The 26967-nt window shown below is 47.9% G+C and overlaps 2 protein-coding genes across 12 annotated transcripts in view; one reads left to right on the top strand and one right to left on the bottom strand.

Annotated features, from left to right (window-relative positions):
* ZNF740 (zinc finger protein 740) overlaps window positions 1-2052 on the bottom strand; it is a 10144-nt gene extending 8092 nt beyond the window's left edge. The window contains exons 1-2 of one of the 2 annotated variants that reach the window (XM_024256673.3): window positions 1922-2052; window positions 570-1083 (exon numbers count right to left, since the gene is read on the bottom strand). In XM_024256673.3, the coding sequence (XP_024112441.3) occupies window positions 570-578 (9 nt within the window). In that variant the 5' untranslated portion in view covers window positions 579-1083; window positions 1922-2052. The remainder of the gene's footprint in view (window positions 1-569; window positions 1084-1921) is intronic. The other variant, XM_002823315.5, reaches the window with a different exon arrangement.
* On the top strand, window positions 1047-26967 carry CSAD (cysteine sulfinic acid decarboxylase). 10 transcript variants are annotated; one of them, XM_063711790.1, is made up of 16 exons: window positions 1420-1533; window positions 9174-10929; window positions 11181-11312; window positions 12008-12134; window positions 12220-12310; window positions 12666-12772; window positions 13215-13330; window positions 14159-14238; window positions 14535-14589; window positions 23254-23370; window positions 23452-23516; window positions 23799-23880; window positions 24326-24525; window positions 24707-24758; window positions 24914-25003; window positions 25941-26967. In XM_063711790.1, exons 3-16 carry the CDS (start codon window positions 11187-11189, stop codon window positions 26112-26114), a joined length of 1482 nt encoding a protein of 493 aa, XP_063567860.1. In that variant the 5' UTR covers window positions 1420-1533; window positions 9174-10929; window positions 11181-11186; the 3' UTR covers window positions 26115-26967. The 10 variants fall into 10 exon arrangements, with proteins under 10 accessions (XP_024112433.1, XP_063567860.1, XP_063567862.1 ...); XM_063711789.1 differs by lacking the exon at window positions 1420-1533 and adding an exon at window positions 2221-3000; XM_024256665.2 differs by lacking the exon at window positions 9174-10929 and having other exon boundaries at window positions 1047-1533.

The raw sequence follows: 26967 nt of genomic DNA, 5'->3' as shown, positions 1-26967 counted from the left end.
CCATAACTATCCCCATTTAAATCCCTTACTCTGTAACTACCAAACAACCTGCAGTACTCGGAACCTCATCACATTTTCCCATGACTCTAAGCTCCTGCCCATGCCGTTCCTGTTGTCCAAACACCCTTCTCTGCTTGTTTAGCAAAATCCTATGCATCTTTCAACCTTCATCTTCTTTTTCTATCCAAGCAGAAGTACTGTTCTCTCCTATGTACATACTCCTATTATTGCACATTCCTCAATCAACAGATTCAGAGTCTCTACTACTAGCCAGCCACTATACAAGGCATTGTGAATATAAAAATAAATGGCTTTCCATCCCTCTCCCGACCCCAACTAGCCTGGAAGCTCACTGGGGACAAGGACAATCGTATTCATCTTTGTATTCCCAGCACAATGCCTTGCATGCAACAGGAACTCAATAAATTCCTGTTGAAAAAAAAACAAATGAAGCATTCACCATACTATTCACTCCCTTACACTCCTCAGCACTTAATGTACCAAATGTAAACTGAGTACACGTTGCTTTGCAAATGTCCCATCAGTGCCTGTGATGCAGTATAGCCTACCTCCTTCATTTGACTGGAAGCTCCCTGAAGGCAGGGGCTGTGGCCTGTCTCCTTTCCTTCCTCTAGATCTCCCCCTGGTGCTTAATACAGAGCTTGGATCACTGGGGTTGGTCAATATGTTGACTAAGGCAGCATTCAAGAGTGAAACTGCAAACAGGCTTCCCAGTGATCTTGGAGGAGGACTCTAGAGCTTTTTACCTGAGCCATGCTGATTTCTCACTTAAGGCAACCCAAAAGTTCAGGAGTTCCTAGGTCCACCTTTCCTTGAGACACTGTCGTTTTGAAGAACTGTCACCAAATCACGGTAACGACTCCTTCGTGTCCCATCAGTCCTGTTGCCATATTGAACTTTGTCTTCAAATAGAACTTAGTGTCCTCCAAAGAAAAGATAGGTGTTCCAAGAATCCCTGGACTCTGCCTGGCTCCTGCCTATTGTCTGAAGAAAAACAGAGTCTACCAGTCTTGGTTTTCCAGTTGAATTCTCTTGATGAAGCTCACGATCTGTTTCAGAAACCTGAAACCAGAAAGGAAGAGGGGAGCTGCTAAATGCAACATCTTCAGGCCATTACAACGTACGATATGAACTTTTTTTTGCTGGGCGCTCTCTGTGAAGCTCAGAACGAGGACATGAGTCAAGAAGAGTTTTCTTTCTAGGTCAATAGAAGGAACTGGTCTCCTGGGCAAGGAGGGGAAGCCAACAGGAGCAAAAGTAATTGGGGCCTCCTATGGAGGAACTCTGCCAAAAGGGCAGTTGCTTGGATTTGCCATCTCAGGAATGGAAGAAGGGGGCGGAGACCCTTTGGGGCTTTTGTGCCCAGTGGGCCGGCCCGAAAAGCTCGCACTTTACAGAGGCGGCCAGACTAAGGTGGAGGAAAGCTCAAGGGCCATCGCTGGGTGCTTCGGTGGCAGGCAGAAACGGGACTGGCAGTGCCCACACGTGCGCGTTCTCCGCGTCCGCCCGAAGGTAGGGAAACTCGCTGCGGAGGTGGAGGGCAGACAGGCGAAGCCCGGCGCAGCGTGTCGCCCGCCTCGCTCCGGCCAGCCAGCCTCTGCACCCGCTGCACCAACCGGGAGCAGAGCCGGAGAGTGCCGAGAAGCGCGCGAGGTGCGTGCTCGCGCCCGCGTCCCCTCCGAGAGCCCTCTCCTGGGCCGGGGACGCGGCGGGACGCGCGGGCAGAGGGCGGTGTGCGCGCACGGCCTTTCTCCTCCCTCCCCTGGAGATCCCCCTCCCTTCGCCACGCGCCCCTCCTCCCCTCCCCTCCCCCTTCCCGCGCGGCACCCCACGGCTTGCGAGCTACTGAAGCGCTGCCGTCTGTACGGACGACGCTGCGCTCTCTGGGGCGTGCTCCTACCTGCCAGGCGCGGCCTCCCGCTGGCTCCCCGGCCGCGCGGCGCCTCCTCCAGGCCCCAGCACACCCTGCCAACCCCACGGCCGCGGCTGCCCCCACCGGGACCGAGGCAAGTTTACAAACACCAACCCCGGCCCGTTTCCCCGGAAGCACTTTCCCCTCCCCCTCGTCCTCTCCGCCGAACGGCCGCATCCACTTCCGGGCTCGGCAGCTAGACTAGCGGGGGCAGCCTCAGAGCGGGTGAGGTTGGGGACGCACGGAGAGGTGCAGCTGGGTGAGTGGGCGGCGCCGTGCGCCGAGGGCCTGGAGGAGGGAGCGCCGAGGCCCGCGCGTGCGCTGTGGCCGGGGCGTGCTCCGGCCGCCATCGAGACTGAGGGCAGGAGCCTCGGCCCTGCGGTGATTGTATGCTGGGTGCTCGATGGGAGGAGGGTGCTCGATGGGAGGAGGGTTTGCTGGGTGAGCTGGTTCAGACTCCTTGAAAAATCGTCGTCACTCTTTCTTCCTCGCGGACGTCCTGCCCATCGCTCTGAGCCGGCGCCCCAAGTAGAGCCAGAGTAGTTCGTACCCAGCCTTTTCACGTAACTCGGCCGAGGTGGTTCTTCTCCGAATTTTTTCAATCAGGCCCAGATTAGAAGATTTTGGGGTCAGCTGGGAGAGGCGTTAACTTTTCTTTGCACACTCTTGTGCGCTCAACCACAGTCTGAAAAGGAGTGTTGTCGCAGAGGCGTTCCTTGAGTAGCCCGAGGCCACACTGCTCACCTACCTGCAGAAGTCAAAGCCCCAGCCATCGTCTGCGAATCCCGAGGCCCAGTCTGGTTACCTTCTCCCCTTCCCTCTTTATTCCAGGCCGTCCAGCATCAAACACTAGCCTCCACACGTGGAAAAGACCCTGACTCCCACAGTAGACTAGTCTTAGGGGAGACCTGGCTCTTGGGCCAGGCTGCATTAGGAAAATGGAAACCAGACTATCTTCAAATTCTTCTGCGTAGCCTTAGCCATTAGAGAGAGGTCCTGCTAAACATGGACTGCAAATGCGCTTGATGGAAGGAGATGTCAATTCCACTTAAGTCCTCATTTCTGCTGTAGGTGATATTATGTCGTGACTTTAGAAGTAATGGGATACCAAAAGAAAAAAAAACTTTATGATGAAAAAAAGACAAGGATTCTCAACTTTTTTTTTTTTTTTTTTGGTAGACATTTCATTTCCCTGAGCCACTCCATGATTTGGGCCATTGAAAGTACGTTTTTTTGTGTTTTAGGATCATTCTAAAATAGAGACAAAATGGAGAAAGAGAGAGAGATAAAGAAACATCACCAGAAATAAGTCTTTTAAATCTTTTTTGAAAATTAGCTCCTACTTATTTTACAAATCGACACAACGCAAAAGTATAAAAGACACAAAATGGTTATTCTCCCCCTCTACTTGTCCCATGCTCCTGAAGGGAATCATTCTTACCAGTTTGGTATATATGCTTTTAGGCTTTTTTCTGTGTTCATACAAAAATCTTTTCATTCAGTATTTATTGAGCACCTGTAATGCGCCATACAGTGTATTTTAGACATCTAAGTCAGCTAACATTTAAAAAACTGTTGCACAGTATTCCAGTTTATGTGTGTGCCTTGTCCCATCTTGATGAACATTTAGGTTTCAGATTTTTTTGCTTTATAAATAATACAATAATGAACATCCTTAAATAGTTATCTTTTTGCTCCGGGCAGGGTGGCTCACACCTGTAATCTCAGCACGTTGGGAGGCCGAGGCGGGCGGATCATCTGAGGTCGGGAGTTGGCGACCAGCCTGACCAACATGGAGAAACCGCGTCTCTTCTAAAAATACAAAATTAGCCAAGCGTGGTGGCACATGCTTGTAATCCCAGCTACTCGAGAGGCTGAGTCACGAGAATCGCTTGAACCCAGAAGGCGGGAGTTGTTGTGAGGCGAGAGTCGTGCCTTTGCACTCCAGCCTGGGCAACAAGAGTGAAACTGTGTCTCAAAAAAGAAAAAAAAGTTACCTTTTGCATTTATAAGGATTTATAGATAGGATATGTGCTTTTATTTAAATTTAATTTTTTTTTTTTTTTTTTTGAGATGGAGTCTCACTCTGTCACCCAGGCTAGAGTACAATGGCACCATCTTGGCTCACTGCAACCTCCGCCTCCCAGGTTCGAGCGATTCTCCTGGCTTAGCCTCCCGAGTAGCTGGGATTACAGGCGCCCGCCGCCAGCCCGGCTAATTTTTTTGTATTTTTTAGTAGAGATGGAGTTTCACCATGTTGGTCAGGCTGGTCTTGAACTCCTGACCTCAGGTGATCTACCCACCTTGGCCTCCCAAAGTGCTGGGATTACAGGTGTGAGCCACCACGCTCGGCCCTATTTTCATTCTGTTTAAAGATAGGGTCTTGGTCTGTCGCCCAGGCTGGAGTGCAGTGGTGCAATCAGGGCACACTGCAGCCTCAACCTCCTGGGCTCAAGGAATCCTCCCATCTTAGCCTCCCAAGTAGTTGGGAATACAGACGTGGGCAACAGTGCCGGGCTAATTTTGTAGTTTTTTTTTTGTTTTTGTTTTTTTTTGTAGAGACAGGGTTTTGCCATGTTGCCCAGGCTGGTCTCAAATTCCTAGGTTCAAGCTATCCATTGGCCTCAGCCTCCTAGAGTGCTAGGTTTACAGGATTGAGCCACCATGCCTGGCCGGATATGTAAATTTTAATAGATTCTGTGAAAATGAATTGTAAAAGTTTGTAACAACTCCCATGCTTACTCAGAACCGTGTGTGAATGTTCCCTATTCCTACAACGTTGGCAATGTTTAGTGTATGCTATGAATTTTTTATACAGTTACTAGTTTAATAGGTGAAAAATAGTATTTGTTTTCATTTTCATGTCATTAATAGTGAAGTTAATATTCTCTTATTGCCTTTTTTTTTTTTTTCAAGAGATGGGTCTCTGGACAGGCACGGTGGCTCAGGCCTGTAATCCCAGAACTTTGGGAGGCCGAGGTGGACGGATCATCTGAGGCCAGGAGTTTGAGACCAGCCGGGCCAACATGGAGAAACCCCATCTCTACTAAAAATACAAAAAAATTAGCCGGGCTTGGTGTTGCGTGCCTGTAATCCCAGCTACCAGGAGGCTGAGGCAGGAGAATCACTTGAACCCGCGAGGCGGAGGTTGCGGTGAGCCGATATTGTGCCATTGCACTCCAGCCTGGGCAACAAGAGCGAAACTCTGTCTCAAAAAATAAATAAATAAATAAATAGATGGGTCTCCACGCTTTGTTGCCTTAGGCTGGTTTCCAACTCGTGAGCTCAAGTGATCCTCCCACTTCAGCCTTCCAAATAGGTGGGACTATTTTATTGCTCTTTGACCATTTTAATTGTTTTTGTAAACTGTCTGTTCATATCCTTTGCCCATTAAAAAAAGGTAGATCATTTGTATATTTCTTATTGATGGTAGAAATCCTGTCTGTGTTATGGCTAATAACTGTTCTTTGTCATCTGCATTTAAAATATTTTCTCTTTGTTTTTCACTTATCTTTCAGCTTTTGAGACAAAAGTCATGCTTTATGGGAAAATATTTGAAACATTTCTGTCTTTGATAGGAACAAGCCAGGGTTGTTTACTATTAAAACTAATATTTTAGGAGAGCTCCTGGCCACCCTAAAGCCTTCTTGATTTCATATATATTCATCTTACAAAGAGAAACGATTGACAATGTATCAAAACTATGGAGTTCAGCAACATGACCAGATGTCAGATTAACAAACAAAAATTATATAAATAAAATATAAGAATATAACCAACACGAAAATACCATAGAATAAATAATCCAATTCACAATAAAAACATTATATTTTGGCCAGGCGAGGTGGCTCACACCTGTAATCCCAGTGCTTTGGGAGGCTGAGGTGGGAGGATTGCTTGAAGCCAAGAGTTTAAGACCAGCCTGGGCAACATAGTGAGACCCTGTTTACAAAAAATTAAAAAATTAACCCGGCGTGCTGGCATGTGCCTGTAGTCCTAGCTACTCGGGAGGCTGAGGTGGGAGAATTGTTTGAGCCCAAGAGTTCGAAGCTGCAGTAAGACATGATTGTGCTACTGTACTTCAGCCTGGGTGATACAGCAAAATCTATTCTCTAAAATAATATATATGTGTATATATATATATTTTTTTTTTGAGTTGGAGTCTCGCTCTGTCACCCAGGCTGGAGTGCAGTGGCGTGATCTCGGCTCACTGCAAGCTCCGCCTCCCGGGTTCTCGCCGTTCTCCTGCCTCAGCCTCCTGAGTAGCTGGGACTGCAGGTGCCCACCACCATGCCCGGCTAATTTTTTGTATTTTTAGTAGAGATGGGGTTTCACCATGTTAGCCAGGATGATCTCGATCTCCTGACCTCATGATCCGCCCGCCTTGGCCTCCCAAAGTGCTGGGATTACAGGCATGCGCCACCACACCCAGCTAATTTTTGTATTTTTAGTAGTGACGGGGTTTCACCATGTTGGTCAGGCTGGTCTTGAACTCTTGACCTCAGGTGACCTCAGGTGATCCACCTGCCTCGGCCTCCCAAGTGCTGGGATTACAGGCTTGAGACACGGTGCCCACCCCCTCCTTCTGGTATTCTTATGGTTGTATATTTTCAGTTTCTGTCTTTATCTTAGCTGCAGTTAATTTTTGTCAATGGTGAGAAATAGTGAGAAATGCCACATGGACCAGTGATGCAGTGAAAGAGGTAGCCTAAAGTCAGAAAGTCAGCGATCCAGGCTTGTTCCCATGTCACCTTTGTAATTTTGGACAATTAGTTCACCTTCTTTCAGCTAAGAATCCTCATCTTGAAAACAAGAATGAATAAATACCTATTTAGGCTAATTTCTAGTACTATTGTGAAGGTCAAATGAGATAATAAATGAGAAGGAAAAACACCCTTTGCAAATCTATTATCATTACTACAGATTCTTGGTTGATGCAAATCAAATGTAAGTAGAATGCAGCATTTTTTCCAGTACCTGTAAATCATTGATTGATTTAACAAATGTTTATGTAATGCCTCTGTGCAAGTCCCTGGGGGAGGGGAGAGGACAATCAAGAAGATGGAAACTAACATTTGAGGGGTCCCTGTTTTCTATTAGTTTACTTAATGAAGGAAAAGACTTAGTTCTCTCCACCCAGGAAAGTACAGTCTAGAAGCAGAGAAAAAATTGTATACACAGGAGAGTTTGTACCTTTATTAATGTGGGTGTGGAGCCAGTGGGGTTTGTTGATTGGGAGATAGCACAGAGTACTTTAGCTTTCTAACCATAAACCTGGCCGAGAGCGCTTCAGGAGACAATTTTCTAGATCCGTTTGTCCCCAGGCAGGCCTCCTCCTGTGACCTTCCTTAACTCCCTCTTCCCTTAGGCCCACTCCATCACTTATTCAAATAGCATTGCAATGACTCCTGCTGAGTCTTTTCCTGCACCAGCTCTCTATTGCCTTAAGGAGAGCGTTAGTATTTTGTCCTTGAAGCCTGTCTTGGGCCAGTTGAACTTTCCTGCCTTTCCATGGTGACCTCTCAACTCCCTCTTGTGGCAATTTCCCTTTATTTTACATGCAGGTCTCTCTGGCCAGCTGGTTAGATGGAGCCCACAGGGCAGTTGCAGCACCGAGGGTAATGCCAGCCAGTCGCTCAGAAGTAGACAACACTCAGTCAATATTTGCTGAACAAACTGAACCCATTCCCTTCCCTGAGAGCCAGTGGGGGTTGAGGGGTTGCGTAATAGAGATGAGCACTGTGTGGCTCCCTTTGCCTTCCATTAGACCTTTGATAACAGTGGATTGAGGAGTTGGGAAACCACATGATGTGCAAGGGACATCCCTTGAGCCTGATGATTTGTATATTTTAGAATTCTTGTACCCCCTTAATTTCTCCATATATATATATATATTTTTGAAATGGAGTCCCACTCTGTCGCCCAGGCTGGAGTGCAGTGGTACCATCTTGGCTCACTGCAACCTCCGCCGCACAGGTTCAGGTGGATCCTGCCTCAGCCTCCTGAGTAGCTGGGATTACAGGCACCCACCACCACGCCCGGCTAATTGTATTTTTAGTAGAAATGGGGTTTCGCCATGTTGGCCAGGCTGGTCTCAAATCCCTGACCTCAGGTGATCCACCCACCTCAGCATCCCAAAGTGCTGGGATTACAGGTGTGAGCCACCGCACGTGGACAATTTTTATATTGTTTGAAAATAACCTTTATTTTAATTCCATAAGCAATGTGAAATGATTGTATAAAGTTATAAAAATATAAATGTGTATAAATAAGAAACTTAAAAATCATCCATAATAACAACACCCAGAAATAGCCACAAATGAATATTTTGAAGTCTTTTTCCTTCTTTTTCAGTATTTTCTTTTTTTCTTTTTTTTTTTTTTTGAGATGGAGTCTCGCTCTGTCGCCTAGGCTAGGGTGCAGTGGCGCGATCTCTGCTCACTGCAAGCTCTGCCTCCCAGGTTCACGCCATTCTCCTGCCTCAGCCTCCAGAGTAGCTGGGACTACAGGCGCCCGCCACCACACCCGGCTAATTTTTTGTATTTTTAGTAGAGACGAGGTTTCACTGTGTTAGCCAGGATGGTCTCGATCTCCTGACCTCGTGATCCGCCCGCCTCGGCCTCCCAAAGTGCTGGGATTACAGACGTGAGCCACCGCGCCCGGCCTGTATGACCCCTTTTACATGAAATGGCCAGACTAGACAAATCTATAGAAACAAAGTAGATTAATAGTTGCCAGGGGTCGGGGAAGGGGAGAATGGGAAATGACTGCTACTGAGGTTTTTTTTTGGGTGATGAAAATGTTCTGGTGTTAGATACTGATGATGGTTGCAACAACTTTGTGAATTTATGAAAAAACCACTTAATTATACACTTTATTTTTAAATATTTATTTATTTTTTGAGACAGAGTCTCACTCTGTTGCCCAGGCTGGAGTGCAGTGGTGTGATCTCAGCTCACTGCAACCTTGTTGACTGAAATGTCGTTACGTGGTGCATGACTGTGGTGTGAGGTCTAGTGACTGTTGGCAGTGGATTATATTAGACCATCCCATTTTGAGGATGGTTGCTCCCTTTCCAGATTTTCTTGATCTTCTTGCCCTGTCATTTGGGGGGTCCCCCAGGCCTTGGTGTTTGCTCCCTCCTCCCATCCATCTCTCCGAATGTTCTCTTCTTTAGGGAATGGAGCCCATCACAGGCCTTCAGCTATACCCTGACTCTCAAACCTGCTTTCCATTCTAGCATCTCATCAGAGCTGTGGGCCTGACCCCCTCCCATAGGAGTATCTGTAGTCCCAGAAGACCTCCACTCAGATGAGTATTTTCAAGCAATAACCACTTTATTTCTATCCAGTTTCCCCTTTCTGCATCCCTGTTTCTTTGAGGGGTGCCATTATTTTTCTAGTCTCCCAGGCTTGAAATCCCAGGGTCATCTTTGAGTCTTCCTTCTCCTGCAGCGTAGCTCCCGTAAGTTTTGAATTCAGCACAATCCAGGGAATGAGCATGCCTGCAGATTGTTCTCTCTGTCTTTTCCTACCAACATCACTCTTATTCAAGTGTGGATCGCCTCTTGCCTTATTTACTGCAAGAGCCTGTTAATTCTTCTGCATCCTGCTGCTATAAATTGGTCTTCTGAGAGCATCCATTGCACTACATTATTCCTTGCCACACAATCTTTCAGTGACTTCCCATTTTCTGCAGGATAAAATGTCGATTCCTTGGCCTGGCTGGCACTCATGACTCCTTATGTGCTCACAAAGCTCTGCCCACCCTGTCTTCACTCCCATGCTCCCGCCAGCCCAGTGTTGCCACTGACCTCAGGACAGGCCCTGTTCATTCCTGCTGTAAGCTCACGGCTTTCCTCTTCTTACCCCTGAATGCCTCTCTTCCTCCCAGTCACCCATCCCATTTCTCCTGCCCTCTTTTAGGATTCAGCTGCAGTCCCACTGCAGGTCTTTCTCAGCCTTCAGCATCCATCCATCTCCTTCTTTCCTGAATTCTGAGGAGACCTAGGATTGGCATCCAGCCATGCCCTGGTCTTTAACTGTTGCACATGTGTCTGTGTCCTCCCAGTGGGGTGAGGGGGCGTTCTCAGTCCTCAGCACCATGTGGCGAACACAGTTGGTGCTCACTACAAACAAGACTCCGAGCCCGGAAGGCACAGGATCGCGCTTGTTTAGCAAATGCTTCCTCAATATAACCCCTTTCCTTCCTGCTCCAGGAGAGGGCTTTAGAAAGCAGGGCAGTTCTGAAAAGACTGGGGGTTGGGATGCAAAAGAGGTTGGCCTGTGAGGCTTGCCTAAAGGATTTTATGTCAGCCGGCGTGGTGGCTCACGCCTGTAATCCCAGCACTATGGGAGGCTGAGGCGGGTGGATCACCTGAGGTCAGGAGTTCGCGACCAGCCTGACCAACATGGCTAAACCCTGTCTCTACTAAAAATACAAAAATTAGTCTGGTGTGGTGGCACACGCCTGTAGTCCCAGCTACTCGGGAGGCTGAGGCAGGAGAATCGCTTGAACCTAGGAGGCAGAAGTTGCAGTGAGCCGAGATTGTGCCACTGCACTCCAGCCTGGGTAACAGAGCGAGACTCCATCTAAAAGTGAGACTCCCTCCCCCTTGGTCTCCAGGGTCACCTGTGGCAGTTTCTCAGACCCTTGTCTGCCCTCCAGACACCCCCGTGCTGGGCCCTAGGATGCATAGTGCGGGTCCCCTCTTCTGCGCTGGCCCTCTGGTTCTCGCCACCCTGGGGTTAATGCAGCACGGGTTTTGCCTTTCATCTCATTTCCCATCTTCTGTCAGCTAATGATTATTCAGGGAGCTTCGCCTCACCCTGCTGTCCCTATCTCACATCTGTCAAAGTTCTCTTTAGGGCAAAGGTCATGAGAATTATGTCATGGCCATGTGACTGCTGTTTTCACCCCACTTCCTCTGCCATCTTGGTCCTACTGTTCTGAGGAGTTACCTGTACACCCTGCCTCCAGCTCTCCTGAGCAGAGAGGTAAGCTTGTCTCTGCCTTAGGTGGAAATGGCCACTAGAGTCCACCTGCTCAGCACTGACTGCCTTTTCTCTCCCACCTGTTCCCACTGGCTTTCTCCCTGGGCACTCTCACTTGCCCTTGTCTGTGCACTGGAGGCCGAGACTGAGCTGCAGGGCCTGGGCCTCAGGCCCGTTTGGGAGAGGAGGCTCCTGCTGGGTAGGTCCGGGAAGGGTTGACAGGCTGAGTAGGGAATGACTCTGCTCTGCCACAGATCCTGATGGCTGACTCAGAAGCACTCCCCTCCCTTGCTGGGGACCCAGTGGCTGTGGAAGCCTTGCTCCGGGCCGTGTTTGGGGTTGTTGTGGATGAGGCCATTCAGAAAGGAACCAGTGTCTCCCAGAAGGTGAGTCCTTTCCTCCTCCTCCTTCCCATCAAGCTTTCTTTCTTTTCTTTTCTCTTTTTTCCTTTCTTTTCTTTCTTCCCCCCTCCCTCCTTCCTTCCTTCTTTCTTCCTTCCTTTTTTCCTTTCTTCCTTTCTTTCTTGACAGAGTCTCGCTCTGTTGGCCAGGCTGGAGTGCAGTGGCACAATCTCGGCTCACTGTAACCTCCGTCTCCCGGGCTCAAGCAGTTCTCCTGCCTCAGCCTCCCGAGTAGCTGGGATTATAGGCATGTGCCACCACGCCCGGCTAATTTTTGTATTTTTAGTAGAGACGGGGTTTCACCATGTTAGCCAGGCTGGTCTCAAACTCCTGACCTCAGATAATCTGCCTGCCTCGGCCTCCCAAAGTGTGAGGTTACAGGCGTGAGCCACCACGCCCGGCCCAAGCCTTCTCTTTCTCTTTCCAAATCTGGCTCAGAATTTTCCTCCTTTGATAAGGTTTCTCCCCAGAATTCATCCCTGTCCCCCTGGGTACCTCAGGGATTTACATTCTGGGTCTTATTGTGTTCACTACTCTTGTTCATTTTCAGAGTTTTGCTTTGGAAATATCCCGAAGTTGTTTTTAGTGCAGGTTGGCCGTGTCTCGTGTCTGTGGAGGTGTGGTTTGACAGCCAGTCCACAGGCATCCCAGGCCCCCAGCATCCCCGGCTCTCTTCCTAGGTCTGTGAGTGGAAGGAGCCTGAGGAGCTGAAGCAGCTGCTGGATTTGGAGCTGCGGAGCCAGGGCGAGTCGCAGGAGCAGATCCTGGAGCGGTGTCGGGCTGTGATTCGCTACAGTGTCAAGACTGGTGGGCCCTGGCTTCTGTGAGGAGGAGACTTGGGAGTTTGCCCTGAGCTCTGCTCTGAGCTCCCTGGCTTACTGTCCTTCTCCAGGTCACCCTCGGTTCTTCAACCAGCTCTTCTCCGGGTTGGACCCCCATGCTCTGGCCGGGCGCATTATCACTGAGAGCCTCAACACCAGCCAGTGAGAATCCCAAGGCCCCTCTACCATCCCACAAAGAATTTAGGTTTGCTAGAGAGGTGCCTGAGGGGTAGGGGAGGAGAATGGTTCTGCCCTCTCTCTACTGCTTCTGGGAATCCCTGTCGGCAGAGAGTTTTTCCTCATATCCTTTGGACCCACTTTCTCCAAACTTTCTCAGGCCTCCTGACCCGTTTTCTCTTTCTTGCTTCCCTGGTTCTGTCACCAACTTGTTCTTCTCCTTGGACTGTTGCTTTGCTCACTCTTCATCGCCTCCTTTTTCTGACTCCTGTGCAGTTTAAGGGCCTGTCTGGGCAGTTCCTCCCCATCTCTCCTTTCCTGTTGTTCTCTCTCCTGGCAGGTACACATATGAAATTGCCCCCGTGTTTGTGCTCATGGAAGAGGAGGTGCTGAGGAAACTGCGGGCCCTGGTGGGCTGGAGCTCTGGGGACGGAATCTTCTGCCCTGGTTTGTGAGAAGGAGGGGGACCTTTCTTTGCCGTTTTTATGAGTTCCTCCTCCCCCACCGTTCTCTTGCTCTTAAGTATCTGGCAGGGAGGGATGATTCCTCTTTGATTCCTCTCCAGCTGGACCCAGGCCAGGCCAGGGAGGCGGCTGCCTGGTCCCTTCATGCTCTTGTTTGTCACCATTCCCTGGGGTCAGTGGTCGAGTTCCTGCTGTCTCCGGACGGGGGCTGTCTCTTGTGGGCAGCCCCAGGTGTGGAGGGGTGTGGTCAAGAGGATCTGCTGATCCTGGATCCATTCTGGGATGGCATGATCCTGAGAATTGTGGCCTGGGAGCCAGTCATACCTGCTTCTTTGATGAGCTCTTCTGGTAGAAAGGGAAGGGAGGCAAGCTCCAGTCTTGACCCACTGCTCCTTCCTCTTGCCACCGCCCCCTCCCTGTGACAGGTGGCTCCATCTCCAACATGTATGCTATAAATCTGGCCCGCTATCAGCGCTACCCGGATTGCAAGCAGAGGGGCCTCCGCACACTGCCGCCCCTGGCCCTATTCACATCGAAGGAGGTGGGGAAGAGGCACGGGCCCAACCCTGGGCTCCTGATTCTAATCTCCAGCCAGCTAAGTAGAGACCTTCCAGGCCTTCTCCCTGCTCTCCCCACTTCCTCCAAGGCCAGCCTGCCCCCGGGCAGATGTGCTTCCTTCCAATCAAGGAGGCCAAGTAACTGCTCCTGTTCACATTGCCTTCTGTTTGGGGGCAGAGAAGGGGCCGTGAGTGCAGTGGACACAGTCCATAGTCTTCCTACTCAAGAGTGTGGTCTGTGGACCAGCAGCATTGGTATGACCTGGGGCTTGTTAGAAATGCAGAATCTGGCCGGGTGCGGTAACTCACGCCTGTAATCCCAGCACTTTGAGAGGCTGAGGTGGGTGGATTGCCTGAGCTCAGGAGTTTGATACCACCCTGGGAAACATAGTGAAACCCCTTCTTTACTAAAATACAAAAAATTAGCCAGGCATGGTGGTGGGCGCCTGTAGTCCCAGCTGCTTAGGAGGCTGAGGCATGAGAATTTCTTGAGCCTGGGAGGCGGAAGTTGCAGTGAGCCGAGATGACACCACTGCACTCCAGCCTGGGCGACAGAGGGAGACTCTGTCTCCACAAAAAAAAAAAACAACAAAAAACAAATGCAGAATCTCGGGCTCCACCCCAGACCCCAGACCTAGTGGACCTGAACCTGCATTTCATTTTAACCAGACACCCAGGCGATTCGTATGCACACTAACATTTGAGAAGCCCTGGTCTACAGGATCCCATTTGTTGGAGCTCACACTTGACTTTTACCTTCTCTCCCCTCCCCCATCAAGTTGTGCTAACTTGCCCTCTGCCTTCCCCTGCAGTGTCACTACTCCATCCAGAAGGGAGCTGCGTTTCTGGGACTTGGCACTGACAGTGTCCGAGTGGTCAAGGCTGATGAGAGGTGAAGGTCCTTCTGCCCACATGGCTGTGACCTAGCTTTGCACAGCGTACCTTCCTGTCGCCAGAAAGCTCTGGCATCAGACCCTTACCGCTGGTGGACCTCTCTCCCCTCGCTATTCAGTAGAATTGCTGTTCCTGTCTACCAGAGCCTGCCAGCGTCTCCCACCTCTGCCCTGAGATCTGTTTCACCCCCTGAGGGAAAAACCAGCACTGTCGTCTCTGCATTGCTAACCCCACCTTACCCTGCCTTCAACAGAGAACCTGTCCCTGCTCTACCCTCTGCATTTTCTTTTTCAGAGGGAAAATGGTCCCCGAGGATCTGGAGAGGCAGATTGGTATGGCCGAGGCTGAGGTGAGTGAGTGAGGCTCACTGGGGTGATATAGCCTCCAACCATCTTCGAGGGTTATTTGGGCTCTCCTTGCTCAAGGCACCCTTCATCCCTCTCATCTCCATGCCCATCTCCCCTGTGGGCTGAAGTGACCGTGGAGAGCCTGGGGGTGAGGACACTACATTGCTTTCTGGGGCTCTGCCCAGACACCTACGCCGGATTGGATTCTGAGAGGCAGGACTGAGTGAAGGAGCGAGTCCCAGGCAGCACCACAGGGAGGGTGCTGGGGGCCTGCACTGTAGTGTAGAAGGTTCCTGTGGGCTGCGAGGGTCTGCGCAGGGAGAGGCTGAGGAGGGGAGAGGCACTGGTGAAGGCTGTGAGTAGTGGGGATGAGGGGACATTAGCACTCTCCTCTACTTCGAGGGGTATGTAACTGCTACAGCCACCTTGGAGGGCATTTTGGCACCATCTATACAATTTTATTTATTTTTATTTTTTAATAGTTTTTGAGACAGAGTCTCACTCAGTCACCCAGGCTGGAGTGTAGTGGTGTGATCTCAAAAATGATAATAATAAATAAATAAATATAAATGTAAATTTTTTTTTTTTTTTTTCTGAGATGGAGTTTCACTCCTGTTGCCCAGGCAGGAGTGCAATGGCGCGATCTCAACTCACTGCAACCCCCACCTCCCAGGTTCAAGTGATTCCTCTGCCTTAGCCTCCCAAGTAGCTGGGATTATAGGCATGTGCCACCAGGCCTGGCTAATTTTGTATTTTTAGCAGAGATGGCATTTCTGCATGTTGGTCAGGCTGGTGTCAAACTCCTGACCTCAGGCAATCCGCCCGCCTCAGCCTCCCAAAGTGCTGGGATTACAGGCATGAGCCACTGCACCCGGCCATTTTTTTTTTTTTCTTTTTTGAGACAGAGTCTCGTTGTGTCACCCAGGCTGAAGTGCAATGGCACGATCTCGGCTCACTGCAACTTCCACCTCCTGGGTTCGAGTGATTCTCATGCCTCAGCCTCCTGAGTAGCTGGGATTACAGGCATGCGTCAACACGCCTGGCTAATTTTTGTATTTTTAGTAGAGATGGGGTTTCACCATGTCAGCCAGGCTGGTCTTGAACTCCTGACCTCAAACAATCCACCTGCCTCGGCCTCCCAAAGTGCTGGGATTATAGGCGTGAGCCACCATGCCTGGCCATAAATGTTTAAAACAAAATTTAAATGTCCATTAGTAGACAAAATAAATTATGGTATATCTATGTGTCTTAGTTCCTTCCTCTGTAAAATGGACAGAATATAGAATTTGCCACATAGGGTTATTGTAAGGATTGAATGAATTAGTATATGTAAAGCACTTAGAATAGTTCCTGGCACATAGATGCACTGTATAAATACAAGCTACTGGTATTGTTGTTATTATTATTTATTACTATTATTAGAGTACTGGGTAGCCATTTAAAAGAATAGGTGAGAATATATATACTAACATGAAAGTATCTCCACTGTATATATTAAATATTTATTGCAAATTGCCATATAGAACGGACATTATGAGCCCATTTTTGTTATTTGGAACAGGATATATTATTGATATATGGATGTTACCTCTGAGTAGCAGTAAGGGCAGCAATTAGAATAGTGATATTTCTCTTTTTATTATAGAAACTTTTTTGGTAATAGTTTTATTGATATATAATTCACATAACATATAATTCACCTAACATATAATTCACCCACTTAAAGGGTACTATTTAGTGGTTTAGCATATTTGCAGAGTTGTGCAAACATCATCACAATCAGTATTAGAACATTTTTATCGCCCCCTAAAGAAACCCCATACCCTTTAGCCATCCCTCTGTAATTCTCCCAAAGCTCCCAGTTCTAGGCAACCAGTAATCTACTTAGTGTCTGTATAGATTTGCCTGTTCTGAATTCTGGAATCATATTATGCATGCCTTTTGTGATGAGCTTCTTTTACATAGCATAATGTCTTCAAGGTTCATCCAACCTGTAGCGTGAATGAAGTGTAGAAGCACTTCACTTCTTTTATGGCCAAATAATATTCCATTAAATGGGTATACCATATTTATTTATCCGTTCATCAGTTGATGGACATTTGGGTTGTTTCCACTTTGGAGCTCTTATGAATAATGCTGCTATGAACATTTGTTTACAGATTTTCGTGTGAAAATACGTTTTCATTTATCTTGGTTATATACCTAGGAGTGGAATTGCTGGGTCATATGGTAACTCTGTATCTAACCTTTTGAGAAACTGCCAGGCTGTTTTCCAAAGTGGCTGCACCAGTTTACAATCCCACCAGCAGTGTATGAGGGTTCCAGTTGCTCTACATACTCACCAGCACTTGTCATATCTTTTTTTGATTATACCACTTAGTGGGTGTGAAGTGGGATCTCATTGTGTTTTGATTTGATTTTCCCTGATGACTAATGATACTGAGCATCTTGTCATGTACTTATTGGCCATTTGTGTATCTTCTTTGGAAAAATGTCTATTCAGATCCTTCACCCATTTTGTTTTTCACAGAACTTTTATTCCAGTAAGGAAGACTGACATTCATAAATATATGTAAAAATACTGCATATGTGCTATGAAGGTGAGGTACATTGTGCTCTTTGAGCATAGAATACAGGAGAATTGACCTAATCAGGAGGTGAAGGAGTCAGGGAAGGCTTCCCTCAGAAGGGATGGTTGAGCTGAGACTGGAAAGGAGAAAAGAAATGAACTAGGTGGTGCCCCTTTGGGTAGACAAGAAGATTGTGTGTGTGTGCAGAGGCCATGGGATATTTCTGGAATTGAAGATATGGAGCTGGAGCAGCTTCCCCCCTTTGCCTGGACTGTTTCCACCCCACCTGTAGCCTTCCTCATCCATGGATACTTGCTTGGGGCTGGTGCTGCCATCCACCCCCACTCTCCTAGTCATCAAGTGGGCATTTGAAGTGTGTGGAACTGTTTTATTTTGCTTTGTTTTGTGACACTAGCCAGAGGGCATTACTGTGTTTATTGAGAGGGAAACAGGGATCCTAAACATTTTTGTAATAAGCAGGGATAGCTCTACATGAACAAGAACTGACTCACCCAACATGCCAGTAGGGTCTCTGTTGAGAATCTGCTGCCAGTTCTACTTGTTTTTTTGTGTGTGTAACATAAAATTTACCATCTTAACCATTTTTACATGTACAGTTCAGTAGTGTTAAATACATTCACATTGTTTTGCAACCAGTCTCCAGAACTTTTTTCATCTTGTTTTTTTGTTTTGTTTTTTTTTTTGAGATAGAGTATCACTCTGTCCCCCAGGCTAGAGGGCAGTGGCACAGTCTTAGCTCACTGCAGCCTCTGCCTTCTGGGTTCAAGCGATTCTCGTGCCTCAGCCTCCTGAGTAGCTGGGATTACAGGCCCCCCGCCACCAAACCTGGCTAGTTGTTGTATTTTTAGTAGAGATGGGGTTTTGCCATCTTGGCCAGGCTGGTCTTGAACTCCTGGTCTTAAGTGATCCGCCCACCTTGGTCTCTCAAAGTGCTGGGATTACAGTCATGAACCACTGCACCCAGCAGAACTTTTTTCATTTTATAAAACTGAAACTCCATACCCATCAAACAACAACTCATTACCCCTCTTCCAGCCCCTAGCAGCCACCATTCTACTTTCTGTCTCCATGACTTTGACTACTCTAAGTACTTATATAAGTGGAATCACACGGTATTTGTCTTTGTCTTTTCTTTTCTTTCTTCTTTTTTTTTTTCTGGAGATTGAGTTTCGCTCTTGTAGCCCAGGCTGGAGTACAATGGCGCAATCTCGGCTCACCGCCGCCTCCACCTCCTGGGTTCAAGCAATTCTCCTGCCTCAGCCTCCCAAGTAGCTGGGGTTACAGGTGTGTACCACCATGCCCAGCTAATTTTTTGTATTTTTAGCAGAGACGGGGTTTCACCATGTTGGCCAGGCTGATATCAAACTTCTGACCTTGTGATCTGCCTGCCTCGGCCTCCCAAAGTGCTAGGATTACAGGCATGAGCCACAGCACCCGGTGGTATTTGTCTTTTTCGATTGGGTTATTTCACTTAGCAGAATGTCTTCAAGGTTCATCCACGTTGTAGCATGTGAGAATTTTCTTCCTTTTTAAGGCTGAATAATATTTCATTGTACATATATGCCATATTTTGCTTATCCATTTATCTGTTTGGGTTGCTGTTTGGAATCTCTTTGAGACCCTGCTTTCAGTATTTTGGGTGTATACTCAGAAGTGGAATTGCTGGAGTATATGGTAATTCTATTGAATTTTTTTGAGGAACTGCCATACTGTTTTCTATAGTGGCTGTATCAGTTTACATTCCTGCAGTGCACAAGGGTTCTAATTTATTCACATCCTTGTCAACGCTTGTTATTTTCTTCTTTTTTTTTTTGAGATGGAGTCTCGCTCTGTCACCCAGGGTGGAGTGCAGTGGCGTGATCTCAGCTCACTGCAAGCTCCGCCTCCCAGGTTCACGCCGTTCTCCTGCCTCAGCCTCCTGAGTAGCTGGGACTACAGGCTCCCGCCCCCACGCCAAGCTAATTTTTTTTTGTATTTTTAGTAGAGACGGGGTTTCACTGTGTTAGCCAGGATGGTCTCGATCTCCCGACCTTGTGATCTGCCTGCCTCGGCCTCCCAAAGTGCTGGGATTACAGGCGTGAGCCACCGCGCCTGGCCAACGCTTGTTATTTTCTGTTTTGTTTTGTTTTTTTTGAGACAGAGTCTTGCTCTGTCACCCAGGTTGGAGTGCAGTGGTGCGATCATGGTCACTGCAGCCTCGACCTCCTGGGCTCAAATGATTCTCCCACCTCAGCCTCCCAAGGAGCTAGGACCACAGGCGCACGCTGCCACACTTGGCCAATTTAAAAAATTATTTTTGGTAGAGACACATCTCTACCAAAATTCCATTTCGCTGTGTTGCCCAGGCTGGTCTCAAACTCCTAGGCTCAAGCCATCCTCCCACCTCAGCCTCTTAACAGTACTGGGATTACAGGCATGAGCCACCGCATCCCCTCATTTTCTGTTACTTTGATAGTAGTTATCCTAATGGGTGTGAGATGGTAACTCATTGTAGTTTTGATTTGCATTTCCCTAATGATTAGTGATGGTTGAGCATCTTTTCATGTGCTTATTAACAATTTATATATCTTTATTGAAAAAATGTCTAGTCAGATCCTTTGCCCATTAAAAAAATTACGTTGTCTTTTTATTACTGAGTTGTAAGAGTTCTTCATATATTCTAGATGCAAGTCCCTTATCAGATATATGATTTTCAGATATGTTCTTCCCATTCTCTAGGTTCTCTTTTCACTTTTTTGAAACTTTTATTTTAGATTCAGTAAGTACATGTGCAGGTTTGTTATAAGGGTATATTTTGTGATTCTGAGGTTTGGGGCACGATTGAACCCATCACCCAGGTAGTGAGCATAGTACCCAATAGGTATGTTTCAACCTTTTCTCCCCTCCCTCCCGCTTCTTATAGTCCCCACTGTCTTTTGTTCCCATCTTTCTGTCCATGTGGACTCAGTATTTAGCTCCCACTTACGAGAACATGTGGTATTTGGTTTTCTGTTTCTGTGTTAACTCACTTAGGATACTGGCCTCCAGCTGCATCCATGTTGCTGCAAAGGACATGATTTCATTCTTTTTTATGGCTGCATAATACTTCATGGTTTGTATATGCCACATTTAAAAAAATCTAATCCACTGTTGGTGGGTACCTAGGTTGATTCCATGTCTTTGCTATTGGACTTTTCACTTTTTTGATGATGTCCTTTGAAGTACAAAGGTTTTAAATTTTGAAGTCCAATTTATCTATTTTTTCTTAGGTTGCTTCTGCTTTTGGTGTTATATTTAACCTAATCCAAGCTCACAAAGATTTACTCCTATATTTTCTTCTAAGAGTTTTATAGTTTTAGCCCTGGGATTTAGGCCTGTGATCCAATATGAATTAATTTGAGGGTGTGATCTGAGAAAGGCATTCAAACTGCATTGTTTGCATGTGGATATCCAGTTGTTCCAACATCATTTGTTGAAAAGACAATTCTTTCTTCAATAAATTGTCTTGGCATCCTTGTTGTAAATCAGTTGACTGTAAATGTGAGGGTTATTTCTGGGTTCTCAGTTCTGTTCCACTGATCTACATGTCTATCCTGTAGACTACATTGTCTTGATTCAGCTGTAGCTTTGTAGTATGTTTTAAAATCAGGATGTGTGAGTCCTCCAACTTTGTTCTTTTCTTCAAGATTGTTTTTGGCTAGTCTGGGTTTCTTGAATTTCCATATGAATTTAAGATCAGCTTGTCCATTTCTGCAAAGAGGGCAACTGGGATTTTGATAGGAATTGTGTTTATTCATCAACATGAAACATCTTTCCATTTATTTAGGTCTTTAAGTTCCACAGTGTTTTGTAGTTTTCAGAGTATATGCTTTATACTTCTTTTGTTAAATAGATTCTTAAGTATTTTATTCTTTTTGGTGTTTTTGTAAATGAAATTTTCTTAATTTCATTTTTAGATTGTTCATTGCTAATGTGTGTAGAGATACAATTGATTTTTGTATATTCTGTCTTTTGGAAGAGTTTGTGAACTGTTACCAATTTTTCATTAAATGTTTGATAGAATTCATCAGCAAAGCCATCTCTGCCTGGGCTTTTCTTTTCTTTTTAACTTAAAAAAAATTGAGACAGGGTCTTGCTCTGTTGCTGAGGCTGGAGTGCAGTGGCACGATCAGGGCTCACTGCAGCCTTGACCACCTGGGCTCAAGTGATCCTCCTGCCTCAGACTCCCACTGTGGTAGATTTTTTTTTTTGTTTTTGGAGACAGGGACTCACTCTATTGACCAGGCTGTAGAGCAGTGGTGCAATCATGGTTCACTGCAGCCTTGATCTCCCAGGCTTAAGTGATCCTCCCACCTCAGCCTCCCAGGTAGCTGGGACTATAGGAGTGCACCCCTATACACTTATTTTTTTTTCTTTTTTTTTTTTTGAGACGGAGTTTTGCTCTTGTTGCCCAGGCTGAAGTGCAATGGCGTGATCTCGGCTCACAGCAACCTCTGCCTCCCGGGTTCAAGCCATTCTCCTGCCTCCACCTCCAGAGTAGCTGGGATTACAGGCATGTGCCACCATGCCCAGCTAATTTTGTATTTTTAGTAGAGACGGGGTTTTTCCATGTTGGTCAGGCTAGTCTCGAACTCTGGACCTCAGGTGATCTGCCCACCTCGGCCTCCCAAAGTGCTGGGATTCCAGGCGTAAGCCACCACGCCCAGCCTATGTTTTTTTTTCTTTTGTAGAGGCGAGGTCTCACTAGGTTGCCCAGGCTGGTCTTGAACTCCTAGGCCCAAGCAATTCTCCTGCCTTGGCCTCCCAAAGTACTGGGATTACAGGCATGAGCTACCACATCCAGCTGTAGTAGTTTTAAAAATTACTAATTCAATTTCTGCATAAACTTTTGTACTATTCAAATTTATTTATTTATTTAGAGACAGAGTCTCACTTTGTCACCCAGGCTGGAGTGCAGTGGCACAATCTCGGCTCACTGCAACCTCTGCTGCCCAGGTTCAAGTGATTCTCCTGCCTCAGCCTCCTGAGTATTTGGGATTACAGGTGCCTGCCACTGCGCCTGGCTAATTTTTGTAGTTTTAGTAGAGACGGGGTTTCACCATCTTGGCCAGGCTGGTCTTGAACTCCTGATCTCGTGATCCACTTGCCTCGGCCTCCCAAAGTGCTGGGATTACAGGTGTGAGCCACCGCGCCCAGCCTATTTATTTACTTTTGAGACAGAATCTTGCTCTTTTGCCCAGGCTGGAGTACAATGGTGTGATCTTGGCTCAGTGCAACCTCTGCCTCCCGGGTTCAAGGGATTCTTATGCCTCTGCCTCGGCTTCCGCCTCCCAAGTAGCTGGGATTACAGGTGTGCACCACTACATCCAGCTAATTTTTGTATTTTTTAGTAGAGACGGGGTTTTGCCTTGTTGGCCAGGCTGGTCTTGAACTCCTGGCCTCAAGTGATCCACCTGCCTTGGCTTCCCAAAGTGCTGGGATTACAGGTGTGAGCCACCGTGCCTGGCCTATTTGTTTTTATTTTTTGAGGCAGGCATTCATTCTGTTGCGCAGGCTGGAGTGCAGTGGCAGAATCATAGCTCATTGCAAACTCAAACTCCTGGGCTCAAGCAATCCTCCCATCTCAACCTCCTGAGTAGCTGGGACTACAGGCATGCCCACTACACTTGGCTAATTAAAAAAAAATTTTTTTTTAGAGGTGGGGTCTTGCTATTTTGCCCAGGCTGGTCTTGAACTCCTGGCCTCAGGCAATCCTGCCTTGGCCTCCTGAAGTGCCGAGATTATAGGTGTGAGCCACTATGCCTGACTCAAATTTTTTTCAGTGGCATTGGATCTTCCAGTAAAACATTCAAGTTTTTTGAGAGTATGAGCTTTGGAAATAGAAACCTAGGTTCAAATTCCATCTCTGCAGCTTCTGCTTGGATCTTTGAATCTCAGTGTCCCTGGCTGCACATTAAAAAGGACAGTAACACATTGTTGTGAGGTTGAAATGGGCCATTTTAGGCATGCAAAGAGCTTAGAGCTGGGCCCAGCACCAGGCTCTGAGTAGCTTTTGAGATGACTTTACATCTTTCTCCCTCTACATTTTGGCAACAGGGTGCTGTGCCATTCCTGGTCAGTGCCACCTCTGGCACCACTGTGCTAGGGGCCTTTGACCCCCTGGAGGCAATTGCTGATGTGTGCCAGCGTCATGGGCTATGGCTGCATGTGGATGTGAGTGGGACTTCGGCTTGGGGGTGCGGTGGGGTGGGCTGAGCCAAGGCCAAGGCCCACGTTGTTCCTCCTGCTCCACAGGCTGCCTGGGGTGGGAGCGTCCTGCTGTCACAGACACACAGGCATCTCCTGGATGGGATCCAGAGGTGCATACAGTCCCCTTCTTCCCAAATCCCGCCCTTCAAACCATTGGTCCAGAGAATCATCATGGACTAGGGAGTTTAACATGGCTGGGGTAGGAGGCTGAGGGGAGGGGGACTGGAGAGAGGATTGATTGGAGCTGGGAGGTCAGACATGGCAATTCTTCCTGATGCTGGGGTGAGGGTGAGACCAAAGCCCCTTTACTGGGGACCTGGAAAAGGAGGAAGGGCTCTGGTTGGGCAGCTGGAGGAGGAGCCACTGACGTGCCTTTGCTCCACCCCATCCAGGGCTGACTCTGTGGCCTGGAATCCCCACAAGCTCCTCGCAGCAGGCCTGCAATGCTCTGCACTTCTTCTCCAGGATACCTCGGTGGGTCTGCCCCTGCCCCTGCTCCGGCCCCGCCTCTCTCTGGAGCTCTGCCTTCTCTATCCCACCTTAGATAAAGTTCAGGCCTTTCTCTATTCTCCTTACCATCCCTTCTGAAGCTGCATCTCAGCTACCACCCTAACCTGTATTAGGCTCCTTCACTCCCCCAGGGTCCTCTCTTAAAAGGGAAAAGTTTCCAGCTTGAAGTTGGAGTCAGAGGTATCCTGGAGTTTCTAGCTTGAGGTTGCCATCAGAGTTTGGGAAGAACCCTGGGTATTGGGAGGAAACCCAAAGAAAGGGGTTGGAGCCAGCAGGCAGCCGTCCCAGCAGTGCCGCCTGGCTCCAGGGAAAGAAAAGGGTATCCTGAGCTAAGACCCCCACAGTGCAGCCCTGGAGGAAAGCCTCGGTGGAGAGGGTAGGGTCTGACAGTCTCCTCACCCCCACACAGAACCTGCTCAAGCGCTGCCATGGGTCCCAGGCCAGCTACCTTTTCCAGCAGGACAAGTTCTACGATGTGGCTCTGGACACGGGAGACAAGGTGGTGCAGTGTGGCCGCCGTGTGGACTGTCTGAAGCTGTGGCTCATGTGGAAGGCACAGGGCGATCAAGGGCTGGAGCGGCGCGTCGGCCAGGCCTTTGTCCTTGCCCGGTAGGCGGGTGGAGGTGGGGGGTCGTCCCTGTTCCTCTCTCCTGGGTCCATGCCCCTCCCTCTTTCCTGCTCCCGGGATTACTTTTCTCTCGGTTTCTCTCTGGCTCATTCTACGTGGGCCTCTTCTGTCTCGATCTCTGCTTTTCCTCCTCGCCTGTGGTTTCTCAATCTCTGTTCACAGGTACCTGGTGGAGGAAATGAAGAAGCGGGAAGGGTTTGAGCTAGTCATGGAGGTAGGACCCCCTTCTCTTTTGTGGCCCCTGCCCCAGCCTAGCTCTTTTGCAGCCCCCAAGCCCCAACTAAAGCCCTAGTGGAGGGAAAAGGGCAGGGAGAGGGAAAACGGTCCCCCTTCCTCAGCTCACACCTTCCTCTTTCTCATTCCTGTCAGCCTGAGTTTGTCAATGTGTGTTTCTGGTTCGTACCCCCCAGCCTGCGAGGGAAGCAGGAGAGTCCAGATTACCACGAAAGGCTGTCGAAGGTAGGCGTGCTGCGCTGCTCTCCTTACCCGTTAGGGAGCTGATGCAGCTGATGCGCTTCTGCCCCCTGTTGGCTGGGAGTGGCATGGCAGGTCCCCTTGCTGGTCTTGCTCTGAGGCGTGGACACTCTCTTTTCGGTAGGGGTGGGGATGGGGAGGAAGGTATGTTTCTGGGAAGTAAGAAGCAGCGAGGGGTGTTACAGGAGAAGTCAGAGAAGTTACCAGTGTGTAGTACACAGAGCCTTGTGCTGGCAATTGGGCTGGGAACTCAGGCCCAGGACAGATATGAGGCAGAAAGATCATGGAAGAGCCTTATTACCCGTGCTGGGGACAGAGCAACCCGAGAAGGCCAGTCTAGAAGTGTCATCTGGAGGCGAGGAGCTGTGTTATATCCTGGTCCCTAAAGATAGAGTGGTACTAGGTGCTGCAGATGATCTGAAAGGACAAATGTTCTTGCCCTTATGGAGTTGTTATTATAAGACAAGAGTTACCTACTTGGAAGCAATGTGTTCAAGGCAGTGTTGTAAATTACTTGCTAGATCACAGGGCACAGATTAATATTATCAAAAATATTACAGGAATTAAGAGAGGGGAGGAGAAGATGTTGACTAAGGCTTAGATGACCAAGGCTTGAAGTTAGACTAAAGCAGTGTTAGGAATCAAGAGAAAGTCAAGATTTGGCAGAAAATGTCCCACAGGACAGATTTCTTGGAGATAGGAGAAATGGGGAGAAAAGCAGAAGATAGAGAAGGCCAAGCAGGTTAGATATGACAGAAAAGGTAAACTGAGGCCAAGGTCAAGGTCTGAGCAATGTGTGCTACCCCCAGAAGGTGGCTGGGTGGGAAGGAAAAGCACCTCTGGAAGCCTGGCAGGACAAGAAGCTAGCCTACCTGGCAGCCGACCCAGGCTGCAGCTGGAATCTCTCTCTACCCTCCCACAGGTGGCCCCCATGCTCAAGGAGCGCATGGTGAAGGAGGGCTCCATGATGATTGGCTACCAGCCCCACGGGACCCGGGGCAACTTCTTCCGTGTGGTTGTGGCCAACTCTGCACTGACCTGTGCTGATATGGACTTCCTCCTCAACGAGCTGGAGCGGCTAGGCCAGGACCTGTGAGCCTTCTCTGTCTTGCTGCCGGCCTTGATACCACCCCTCACCCGCAGAGTCACTGCATTCCCTCCCACCCTTTGAGGCCGGGCGCAGTGGCTCATGCCTGTAATCCCAGCACTTTGGGAGGCCAAGGCAGGTGGATCACTTGAGGTCAGGAGTTCGAGACCAGCCTGGCCAATAAGGTGAAACCCTGTCTCTACTAAAAATACAAGAATTAGCCGAGCATGGTGGGCCATGCCTGTAAACTCAGCTACTCAGGAGGTTGGGGCAGAATTGCTTGAACCCAGGGGGCAGAGGTTGCAGTGAGCCGGGATTGCACCCCTGCACTCCAGGCTGGGCAACAGTACCAGACTCTGTTCCAAAAAAAAAACCAACCAAACAAACAGCCTTTCTAGGCCACAGTGACCTGTGCAATGTTTATATGCTTTGACCTACTAACTCTTTCTCCTAACTAAATATTTGATTTTAGGAGAGTGTTTAAATAAATTACAGTATGTCTATATGATGGAATGTTATTTGCCATTAAAATTATGTTTACAAAGATAATTTTTATTGACATAAAAATAACTTTAATGTAATTTATATTGAAAAAGCTGAATACAAGTCTTTATATACAGTAATATTTGAGCTATGTTCAAAAATACATAGGAAAAGACTGATGAATGAAATATGGCAAAATGTTAATAGTTTTCCCTGGAATAGAATAATAGGGAATTTTAAAACAGACTCCTTTAAAAAAACAAAAAAAGAAAAAACACATAGACTCCTTTATATCTTTTGAGCTCCCTTCCTTTTATTATGTAATGAATATGCATTGCTTTTGTAATAGGAAAATAATAAAGTTAAAATTTCAACTGCA

Source organism: Pongo abelii, chromosome 10 (genome assembly GCF_028885655.2).
Source record: "Pongo abelii isolate AG06213 chromosome 10, NHGRI_mPonAbe1-v2.0_pri, whole genome shotgun sequence".
Classification (NCBI taxonomy): Eukaryota; Metazoa; Chordata; class Mammalia; order Primates; family Hominidae; genus Pongo; species Pongo abelii.
Note: the sequence above shows the minus strand (reverse complement) of the source record. Positions and strands in the feature narration are given on the sequence as shown.

What these genes read in the sequence shown, in the direction of transcription:
- CSAD (XM_024256665.2), top strand. Translation starts at nt 1,345, where the DNA reads ATGGAAGAAGGGGGCGGAGACCCTTTGGGGCTTTTGTGCCCAGTGGGC. An exon ending in GAACCAGTGTCTCCCAGAAG is followed by an intron (nt 11,313 to 12,007) that starts GTGAGTCCTTTC and finishes CTCTCTTCCTAG; the next exon opens with GTCTGTGAGTGGAAGGAGCC. An exon ending in CCCTATTCACATCGAAGGAG is followed by an intron (nt 13,331 to 14,158) that starts GTGGGGAAGAGG and finishes CTTCCCCTGCAG; the next exon opens with TGTCACTACTCCATCCAGAA.